The 11,839-nt window shown below is 34.0% G+C and overlaps 1 protein-coding gene across 1 annotated transcript in view; it reads left to right on the top strand.

Moving 5' to 3' along the window:
* The first annotated feature begins 4,326 nt into the window (after positions 1 to 4,326).
* Positions 4,327 to 11,839, top strand: part of POLK (DNA polymerase kappa) — a 25,334-nt gene continuing 17,821 nt past the window's right edge. Inside the window, exons 1-2 of the mRNA XM_031063001.1 lie at positions 4,327 to 4,501; positions 6,880 to 6,999. Coding sequence (XP_030918861.1) covers positions 4,364 to 4,501; positions 6,880 to 6,999 — 258 coding nt within the window. The 5' untranslated portion in view covers positions 4,327 to 4,363. The remainder of the gene's footprint in view (positions 4,502 to 6,879; positions 7,000 to 11,839) is intronic.

Here is an 11,839-nt window from a genome sequence, read left to right as displayed (position 1 = left end):
AATTTTTGTTTTGCTATTTGCAACATTTATTCAATTCTTTTTGCGTACCATGGAGGCTTACTTAGCATAATTAGGGTGTAAGACAGTCCTTTATGCCTGTACTATATGTTTTGATTCCTTTTGTTGAGTTTTTGAGCTCTGGGCTCAGTAGACAATTGTGTCTCTTAGTAGCTTCTTTGCAGCTCACATTGTCATGAGAATATGTGATAGCAAAGATATCATAATTGGTTTTATTTATGAGAACAGGTACACAACTTACATGCATTGAACAATAACTCAGTATGCAAATAAATTATTTTTCAAGCTCTTCCATACTGGTGTCATTTTCCAGTCTTAATAGTTCTTCCCATGCTGTTAACATGGTCAACAAAAGATGAACTGTTAACATATTTTGCAAATGTTAATAATGTACATAATAGCACTACACCTACTGAACTGAATATTCTTATATACAAATATAAGAATATTATAAATGTATATTTTGCATTATTTATATTTATATGCAAAATGTATATTTTGCATTATTTTATTACATGGAAACTGTAATTTAAAGGCATTTAACTTTTCATACTGTATACAGAGCTTATGTTGCTGGAATTGGAGTATTTTTAATGAAGACGAACTGGAAGAGTTGCACAGGATCAAATACAAGTATTTTCCTTCATGTTGGTTCAGTCAACTGTTAAAAAAATGCTATATTTGAATGAAGGTAAAGGCACTGAAATTAAATTGTTGCTCGAATTTTATTGCTGTATCAATCTCTTGACACTTTAAAATACTATATAACCCTGTCTTAGTAGTTTAGTTTAGTTTCTGTGCCTGATTCTAGAAAAGCTTGATTACAGTTTAATTAGTGATCTTTTCCCACTTGTAGGCATGCCAGCTTACGCATGAAACTTTCTACACAGTAATGGTATTTTGTGGTTCTTCTCAATGTTTTTGCTTGTTTGTTGGTTTGCTTTACATTAACCGTTGACATTCACTGCCAAAGTCTTTACCTTTAGAAGTCCTTCCCTAGCAATTGGAAAGTTATCTCCTTCCACTTACATATGATTGTTCTGCTTCCCCTAATTCCCCAGTCACAGGAATAATAGGGTAGTATATTGCTAAAGACTGCCTTCACAGATTCCTCTGGTTTCACGCACTGCTTGCTCAGTATGATACTGAGGGAGATGTCATCTTCTGTATTAGAGGAAGCAGCTTTGTCTTGCAACAGCTTGAGGTAAAAGCATGTCAAAAGTATGTCACTCTGTTAGACTGTTTCATTAGATTCTAGTCCCTTACCCACCTTTTCCAAATTTTTTTAGCAAAATATTTTCACCAGGAGTTCAGTGTTTTCTCTATCCTAATTGACACAGTTACTACGTTTCTACATTGACATATTGTTCACATTTTGGAGTTTAAAACTCTGCTGCTTCTCTGTTACATTTAAATATTTTCATTTTCACCTGTGGCAAATGAGCACTGGTTTTATGTGGCAGTTCTATATCAGTTGTCTTATTGTAGCTATTGTGATTAATTTCAATATGTTAAATATTTTATGGATTTTTTTTCAGACCTGTTAATTTGAAACCAAGATAATGTTCAGGTTCTCTTCATATTAAGCAGCTGGAAAGTATCACCTGTTATTCATGTTTTCCTTTCTGTACACCTGTAAGCTGTGGTGGACAACAAATGTCATGTCCTCAGATACATATTTTCTTCTTAATTTCTGCTAAGGTATTATTTGATATTTATACCTTTTCTCACCTGAGACTAGTAATATATTTTGTTCCACACTATAAGCTCAAAAGATAAAATACACCAGGTGATCACCATTTATGAGACTTTATAATGACAATTATTTTTTCCATCACTGTGATTATCATGGTAATTTTTTTATTGTTAGATATGTAACAATGAGATAGAGAGACTTTCTTTTGACTAACATAAATTAGTTTTTAAAGCCTCTGCTATAAAGGCTTTAAGCCTGCACTGAGCCTTTAAGAGTGCTCTGAATGAGGAACGGGAAAGATTTGTACATGTTAGGGAGAAAGACACTTGAAGGAATAAGGAACAGCTAAAAGCATTTTGAGAAATTGAAGCAATCTTGTGTTCATTCCTGTTTCTTGAAGGCAATGATGATAAAGGAAGCACGGAGAATAGTGGAGGGATATTTACTTTGATGAAAGTATTCCTTGGAAATGTTGCTCATTGCTTACCAGAGATTGCTTGTAACAGTGGAATTACTGGGAGATAATTTATACAGGGGTCCTTATACGCATGAAATGAAATTTGGAATGTTGTTTGGGATGCAGTGGTCTTTGCTTTGAGATTGAAGTCTAGCAAACCTGTTCTGATAAATGTGTATGTTAACTGTAGGAGATTGTCCTACTGCAGCTGAAAAAATTTGTGAAAATGTTCACCATTGTAGTCTTTTATTTGATGAATATACTGAAGAGCTGCGAAGTCACTCCTATTCCCAGAAGCTCAAGTGCTACTAAAGGATTAAGAGAAGGGTCCTGATCTCTATATCAATTTACGTTCTTTGTAATACAACACACTGTATATAAACACAGCATTATGTAACTGATCTTGCATTTTTCAGCAGACACCATAAATAGTAATGTGAATTAATAGAGTATGATTGAAATTCAGATATTTTTGACTGAAAGTTGTTTGTAAACATACGTGTCTTAAATATCTTGTCTTCAGTTGGCTAATATGTTTCAGTAGAAGAACTTTAGGAAAATATGAACATTGCCATCATTATTGTTAGAAGTTACTCATGTGGTTCTTTAGTAAAAAAATTCACCTCTAAATGCAAAACCACATAATGACCTTTTTGTGTTTGGTTGCTAATGAGGCCCACTTAAGTCCTGGCATGGGAAAGGAGCATTTAAAGGAAAAATGACAAACTCTTAGATTTGTGTATTTTGTGATTAAGAAAACTGGTGTATTTGCCTAAAAGGGTAGGGCTTCTCCAAATAGCAAGGGTTCCTGTCACTGGGAGCAGTGTAAAGTTGACGGTTGAATGTCCATTCTGCATGACAGTAAAACTGAAGTGGTTTATGAGTCAGTGACTTGGGGTAGGAGGAAATGGTTTCTGTATGCTTTTTCAGAAATGAATACATGTTAAATAATTTACGGCATTATCACACTTGGACTTTTTGGCAGGGTCTCTTGCAGTATTACAAGGGGTAATTATTTTATTGAGGAGGATTGGTATAGATCAGATGTGTTTTTACAGTGAGGGTGCTGAGACACTGGGACAGGTTGCCCAGAGAAGTGGTGGATGCCCCATTGCTGGAAATATCTGATAGCAAGTTGGACAGGGCTCTGAACAACATGACGTAGTTGAAGATGTCCCTGCTCATTGCAGGGGGTTGGACTTGGTGACTTTTAAAAGGTCCCTTCCAATTCAAACTATTCTGTGAGTCTGCCTGTTTGAATCTGACTAAAATAAGGCCGCTGGTTCATGGTACAGAAGATGAAATTTTCTTTCTTTATTTTTTTGAGATCAATTTAATAACTAAACAGTTCACCATATAATAAGAGCCTATTGAGGATTCAACAATTTACTTTCATAAAGAACAAAGGAAGGGGTCAGAAGTTCACATAGCAGAAGTATCTGCATGTATAAGAAGTTACACATGACTGTAGTTGAGTAATAAGGGCTTGGTAAGTTCCACTAGTTGCATACCATGGCTCAACACATTAATGGCAAAAAAAAGTGCATAAATTTTATCCTGAATTAGGACTTTATTCAAAACTTTTAATTTAAGCCATCTGTTTTTAAAATATGTGTTTTGACGCAAACAAGGTTCTGAATTTGAGCTAGAAATTACTGGAAGGGATTCCACAGGTTGACCAGGGATGATGACCAAATGAGCGGTGGTTTTCTTCAATTTAAAGATATTGCAGTTTTTTTTTTCTTTTAATGTAATAGGGAGCAGTATTTAGTGTTTAAAGTGGTAATATTTCATCTGACAGGATAATGTACAGGTACAAATGTCATGTTCATATGTAAGGTATAGTGAATGTCCATTCATATAAAAGTATATAATCCACTTCCTATAAAGGTACTAGCCTTTACCTGAGGCTGGTTTGTGCTCAGTTATTTCTGTAAGAGAGGTTTTAAAGGCAAATGGTTTTAATTTAATAAGAAAAGAGAGTCTTACTGTATCCAAATACTGATAGAGTTATAGGTAGTTTGATGTGGTGTGTGTGGCAGGTCAGCCACTTTGTAGGAATGTAAGTCTTCATATTTATCATAAATAAAACTAATAACAAAATCTGATTATTGTTCAGTTGAAACATAAACATTTTATTACTTTTTTTAGATATTAAATCATAAAACAGGTACTTGTTTTCAAGAAATACAATGGACAACCTGAAAAAAGTTTCTGACAGCTCTTGCAATGATGGACTTCTACTTAGAATGGGCCTTAATGATAACAAAGCTGGAATGCAGGGTTTGGATAAGGAGAAAATCAATAAAATCATCATGGAAGCTACCAAGGTTGGTTTGATTACTTTCTTCCTAATGTTTTTTTTATGGTCCAATATTTTAAGACCCTCCACTTCCCCAAGTTGCATCCCTCACATGTGTATATGGATAGTATTTTCTTGGAAGAAATTTATATGTCGGGAGGAAGGAGAAGGGCCATAGTTTAGTGTACTTTAGAGTATTGTATTCATCCACAAGGACATGGAGGATGACAACTTAGTATATGCTTAAGAGCTCCTGTTTTGTCCCAAGCAGTACATAAATACTGCAGCATTTGCCAGAGGTAATTGTGAAGCCTGCAGCTTCCTCTTTTTCTTCCCCTTTCCATTCCTTTTGTCTACCCCATCAGCCAAGCAGAATTACTTCTTTTGGTCACCTTCCTGTAACAGATGAATTTGATGTAATCGAGTTTTTCTATAATCAAGTTTTTACGGACTGTCTTCTCCATACTCAAGAGAAGTGGCCAGTAGTGTACAGCTTTATACTAAAGATCCACAGAGGCCCTCACAACTCTTCAAACCATTGAAGTATTTGTCATCCTGGTTGTTATTGGAGAGTTCCAATAGAACAATATAGGGATAACACTGCATCTGAGATAGTCAGGGTTTTCTTACTTTTCCTTGCACAAGTGTGTATTTTATTTGGTGTCATCATGGCCCAAGATTATGTGCTTTGATGTTTTCCTCATGCATTCCGTGTTGACTGATATTGCTCTGTAGTGATCTGCAGTGGTGTGACAGAGGAAGAAAGGAGGAGAGAGAGAGAAAACATGCTGCAAACAGTTCTCATGTAGCAAGCTTTTTCCTTTTTTTGTTTGCAGTTTCACATTAATGATACTTTATACGCTATCAAACTTGTTATTGATAAGTTGTTTCTTCTATATATTGTGTTCACTCTTTCTTGAAAGCAGTGCTTTGTCAGACATATCCCGGATAATGTTATTTACATAAAATGTTTTGTTATAGGAATTACTGTTTCATTTTCTGATATGAAATAGAATGAACTGTAAAATAGGCTTTCAAAGCTGACATATAGGCATCTAACTACTTGAATGTATTTCTGTCAAAAAAGTGCAAGAGTTTATAATTGCCAGATACACATCAAAAAATCCAAAAAGAAGCATTGATTCTTTTCCTTAAGCTTTTCTATAATCTTTAAAATGACACCTACAGACACTCCCCGCAGCTGTACTGCAAGGTTTATGGCATTTCAACTGTGAAATACTACAATAAATAGAAAAAAAAAATTTAAAACTTACTTATGATCTCAAGAATTGTGTTGCTTTCCACACCTACATTTTAGTACTCATTGCTTTCAGTGAGTCTCAGCAAGTCATATTTGATGGCAGAGGTGAGAAAAGATAAAGGGCATATCTGTCATTCAAAGAAAACACATCCTAGTTTTTTTTAATTAGATATTTCTTCTAATGAAAGTGATATATTACAGCTCTGCGACCATCTTTTTTATAGTAATTATGAAAGTGGATATTTTTCTTTTTTATATAAATGCTTGAATCTGACTTGACTATGGCTGAATCCGTGGTATCAGTGACAGTTTGGTGGTTAGACACTTTGACCTAAAGATGTGTTCATTTTTGCAGATTTCACCAAGAAGTTCAAAATAAGCCTTTTCTGCAAATATTATTTCACTTGTAGCTAAGACATGTTGCAAGAAAAATATTTCCTAATTTTGAATTTTTATCTTTTCTATTTCATTATATGCCCTTCTTTCTTTGTTCTGAGTCAGGAGGGAAAGTCACATTACACATTCTGTACATGATTACTGTCTTTTTATTATATCTCCTTGTATTCATGCCTTTTTTTGAAGGAACAATTACATATATGAGAGCGACAGGACTTTTTTTTATATTCATTCGGTTTTTGTCATCCTCTTCCAAATAGCTTCTGATTCTGCACTGTCCTTCAAGATTGAATGACCAACAAAATACTCAACATTACATGTGAATTTGACTTATACAACGTCATTATATATTTCCATATTTATTAAGCTATGTGGAAGTCTGAAAAAATGCTAAAATAAATTTTTGTTAGAGTTTTGTACTCCATACCTTGGAGGTGTTGCAAAGAATAGTTTGATTTTTATCTATTCTTTAAAAATTTTTATTGCCAGGTGTTAGACTAATTAAGCATACAAAGTTCTCTAAATAACTCCTTAAACTCCTTTGAGCAGGAGAAATATATGTGTGTCATTTGGAGAGATGTAAAGAACCAGTGGTCTTTTCTGTGTATTTTTATATGAAAATCCAAAGCAGGCATTAGAAACCATCTCTGTGTTTTATGTTTTCTTTATTTAAAGAGCAAATGTCGTTGCTTAAAGACAAGGTAAAGACAGAAAGAAAAACATAGTGTTTTGGAATTTTTTTCTTTCAGGGTTCTAAATTTTATGAAAATGAACTTAAGAAAGATCAACAAGTTAACCAACGAATTGAAAAAATGATGCAGCTAAAAGAGAAAATTACAGCACAACAGCTCTTGAAAGCACAGGTGCAGGTACTAATCTTGTAAAGACTTCCTGGGGTCAGTGTTGAATCATAAACATTTTTCTGTGTTCTGCTTTATTGCGTTAGATTCTGCCAATAGGCACGATGTTAAACTATCATTTGATGTTAGACATAGAAGGAAAAGTGCACAATATTTTGCTGGTGTCATCTTAATATAAACTTGCTAGAAGAATAGTTTGTAGAATTACTTTGAAATGTTCTCCAAATGAGTAAAATGAAACAAATTAATTCCTATGTTTCCAAGTCTGATGAGTTTGAAGTTATGTCCTTATGATTTATGTAAAAGTTTGTTAAATACTTTGCTGATAAGTATCATATCACTATTATGTTTAGAAGTTACATATATTTGTGTTCAGTGGCCTGTGATGGAATGAGACAGATCAGAGTTGTCAATAATATGCCTTTTTTAAGCTAATTAACGAAAATCATCATGACAAGCAGTCGCAAGAAATGCAAGTGTCCTGAACTAGACAGATGAAGAGGCTATTTTTCTTTTCAAATGCTAATGGTAGACAGTAGTCTCCAAAGTATTACAGTGTATATAATGTTAAAAGAAAGGCTGCACACTAAACATTACTAGGCACAACAGAATTAAAATTGTTTATAGGAGCTGAATTCCTTTCCATTTTCTTTTGTGCTGTGATTCAGTCTTTAAATGATCGCTTGCTAGTTTTCCTTGACAGAATTCCTGTTTTATTCACTGCACATAGCAGATTGTGTTCACTGAGGCGCAAATTATTCAATATTTACTGTTGTCCTTAATGTTCGATGGGTGGCCCCAAGCTTTATTTGTTGAACTCTAGTCTAATCCAATTTTGAATGCAGAATTACTAATTTTCTAATAGAGTTTTTTATGTTGTACACCACATACTGTGAATTCTTAATTCTTGCAATATTCCAGCAAAGTAGACTGATATTTTTTTTGTTTGTAGATGAAGAGCTGAAACACATGAAGATTAAACACATCCTTTAATTTTCAGTGCCATTGTGAGGATTAGAGGTTGAGGTCTTTTTGGTGTACAGCCATTTTTGTTCATTTCAGGTTTGCAAATCACTTCCATACTCTAGATGCCAGTGTTTCAAATTTGTTCCAAGAAAAGTTCACCATTCTGAGTACCTCTGAAAAGTTTGTTGTAAGCCTGTATGTCATAATTGTTTTGAGTGAATCTTTAACATTGATTAATTATGACTCTGTTTGTCCAGGGTTTTTTGAGTTAACTAAGGTAGCTTTTAAGTAATATAATTACAGAAAAAATGCTTCTGTTTCCATCCTACCTTCACCAGAGAACTATTTATTTTACAGTGAATAGTCTTTCTTATAGAATGAAATACGTGAACAACACAAATTTTATATATAATGTTATTATATAGTTACGTAATGCGAGAATATGTAGTGCACTTTGTGAAAACCAAAAAATTTCAATTGCTTTGTCTACCTTCATGTTGTCTTTTTTGATTGAAATTGATTCCTTGATATTACAATATAATTTTATGCTCCTTTAATGTTTCTTATGAAAACTATAGAGGAAAAAAGAAACTTAAGAAGATAAATTCTCTTGTATGTGTTTTACTGGGACCTGAGTTTCAAATTCCATGCTTGAAATCTTTATGCTGCTTGCTGAAATAGCAGACATCTTTATTTCCAATAGATAAATTGTAAAGTCAGCTGTCATATTGCATGAGAAATGTCATTAGAGGAGTATAGTAGGTACACTTTTTTGCTGGCTAATTTGAGATCTTTGCTGCTGTGAAAACATCTTGAAACATTGGATTTTTGTTCTCTTCTTTGTATTCACATAAACTCTGGTTTATGATTGTTGTTGCCCTCATTCTCCCAGCACAAATTCTGACCATTTTGCTCTCTCCTCTGCTTTCTTTTAATTTGTCATATCCTGAATTTTCCTTTCTTGTCCCACATCCACAGATCACCATCAGTGCTCTTTACAAAACAGTCCCAGAGTGCTCATTGAAATTGTCCCAGAGTCCTCTTTGAAATTTGTGGACTTGAAGCCAGTCTTCTCTCTCTCTATTTGATATTCTAAATACCTTACCCTTTTTCTGTTTCTTCTCTGCCGGCCGCATCTCCCCAGGCCTCCACCTTTTGCTTTGCAAATCTTTGTCTTGTTTGGTTTTCTTAATAATTGTTGTGTATTGTTTAATCAGCTCCATTCAGTTATGGATATAGTCAGTTCTTATTATTATCTTCTCTATTGTTCTTATCTGTTGAGTTTTCAACTCTTCTTTTTAGTACTACGTTCTGATAAGTGAACCTATTCTGCTAAAATTTTAAGTGGGAAGTATTCTGGAATTAGAAAGGTATCTGTATATCTACCTCTGTGATCACTGCATGTTCTCATTTTCAAGTGAAGTCTTGTTTGTAGGATAGTTAGAGGCTCAGGTATGATTTCCTAAGCTGGCAGTTGATTTAAGTCCTGTGGGTAAAACCAAACAAAAATGTCTCCATGTACTAGACTTTTGGACAAAATCCTGCTTACATGGTGGCAACAGTAATATGAATAAAATGTAGATTCTGCAACACAATACTGTTGTTTTTGCCGTTAGAATGTGTGGAACTCCTTAAGGTTCAGCAGTAATTTGTAATAAAATAAAAAGTGTGCAGCTGCTACCAGATTTGGAAACTGCTGTACTGATGTTTGCTGTTTTTATTCATCCATGTTGGGTTTATCCTGGATGTTTATTCTGTAAATAGTTACCATTGTCTTGCTTTTATTGACTTTTTCTGTCTTGCTTTGAAAACTTACATATTCTACTGTGGGATAAAAAAAAAAGAAGCTACTCTTCAAATTGTCTAAAATTTGTTATGAGGAAAGTTAAACTTCTAATTATAATTTGTAGTTTTTGGTTGTTTGGTGGTTTAGTTTTTTTTTAATCTAGCTTAGAAATATATATTAAAAAGTATCTCTACTTTACAAAGGTTTATTGAAAGCAGCTTTTAAAAACTTGTCAGCCTGGCTTGCATGTAAGGAATTACTCCACAAATTTTAAGGAGAGATTTTGTAGGTGCCAAGAATTCTCTGAGTAGATCTGGTTGTGTTTTGTTTTGGCATATTACTTGTATCAGTTTCTTTTGCTGAAGAGTAATCTTTTTGTATTTCTTATTAGTTTAATGTGTTTTTGCTTCATTCTTTAGATGTGTATGTTGTCTAACCAGTAAGTATGATGTTAGCAATACATTTAGGGAGAAAAAGCAAAACAGAAGTTTGTTATAAATGTGATAAATTGAAATGCAGAAGTTATACTACTAGAGCAGCACTTGATAGTATTAATTAAACTATTTGAATTTGAGAGCAACCTGAAAATTATCTGTAAAGCAGAATTTAAAATAAGGAGGCTTTTGATGAATTAAGTGTGACATGAATCCTTTTGAATTAGTAATATAGTGGAAATAATGTAAATACCCCACTTTTGTTTGTTTTTTATTTCTTTCTTTGAATGTCTTCCCCCTTGTGCTTTTAATTTGTCTGAACTAGTTTTCTCAGCCTCAGAGGAAATACTGTGCTCTTCTGTATTGAGTAGCCTAGTTTAAGGCTCTGGTCTAGCATTTCATTCCTCATAGCAACTTGGAAAAAAACAAAAGAGTTTGTAAATCATTAATCAGCAATTTAAATAGAACATTCCAAGCTCGCTTGCCTTGGTTCAAGTGTTTTGAGCTCAAAGACGGTTCTTGTGGATAAGGTTTTTATGGTTTTTTTATTAAGCAGTTCTGTTGAGGGAAGTAAAAAAAGAGAAGAACCATGCAAATTGCATGTAAACATTCCTCTCCAGGACCATAAATGCTTTATAGTCAGTCCAGAGACATTTCTGTACGGGTGTCTGTACCCTGATGTCAGGAGAGTGTGTATGTCCTTGTGCCTGCAAGCAAAGTGAAACTTTGGTTCCTTTTTGCTAATTCCATTTCTTGCCGTGTTATCTTGTTGTGAAGTCTATCAGGACTTCTTACTAGCAGTAGCAGCCTTTTGTTGTGTAGATAGATGTTGCCTAGTCAACAGTATGGTTAGGTAATCTTATTTTGATAACACATTCTTTTGGCTTTGTTCCTGTATTTTCTCTTATTTCTAGAATGATGTGTGATGCTGCTGCCACCATGATCATCATAAAAATCCCATGTCAAATATTTCGCAATTTTTCATGACAGCATGGTTCATACTTCATTCATAGGTCAACAGTATTTCTGGAACAAGCAAATGATCTGCATGACTTTTGGTAAAAACACAAGCAATTTAAGCACAATCTGCATCAAAACACCATGGAGCAATCTGCATCAAAACACCATGGAGCTGATGAAGAAGTACTGCTCACATAGACACACATCTTTAACATTTGGAGTGAAACACACTTGTGTATAGGCTATTCTGTAAATAACTTGCACTTTTCTTAGCAATTTAGCCTTATATGGTTCCTGTGACGAAAGTTGAGGACTTTTATTGAGGGATTGACAGTAGCTTACTTTGTAGTAATTGAACATGGATGTTTGAGACCTTATTTCCGGCAAGACAAAATGGATGGTCCTGTGAGCTGCTTGTCTTCTCTTCACCATTCTAGGCCAACTTTTTGAAGTGTGATAGTTTTATTCAGGAATGTTGGAAATTCTATAATAGCATGTTTTCATTTTTTTTAAAGAACTTGCATTTCTCAAACTAAATGCTTTAAGTAAAGCTTCATATTCATGGGTCTTACAGTTTATTTGAATCAAATATGTCTTTTTTGTCATGTTATGTGGAGTTTTGTTGTTTGGTGGGTGGGGTTTTTTGCTGATTTTGGCTGGGATAGAGTTAATTTTCTTCAGCGGCTGGGATGGGGGGGGGGTT

This window comes from Geospiza fortis, unplaced genomic scaffold (genome assembly GCF_000277835.1).
Source record: "Geospiza fortis unplaced genomic scaffold, GeoFor_1.0 scaffold246, whole genome shotgun sequence".
NCBI classification, from domain to species: domain Eukaryota; kingdom Metazoa; phylum Chordata; class Aves; order Passeriformes; family Thraupidae; genus Geospiza; species Geospiza fortis.
The sequence above is the reverse complement of the archived record's forward strand: the minus strand, read 5'-3'. Positions and strand labels throughout refer to the sequence as shown.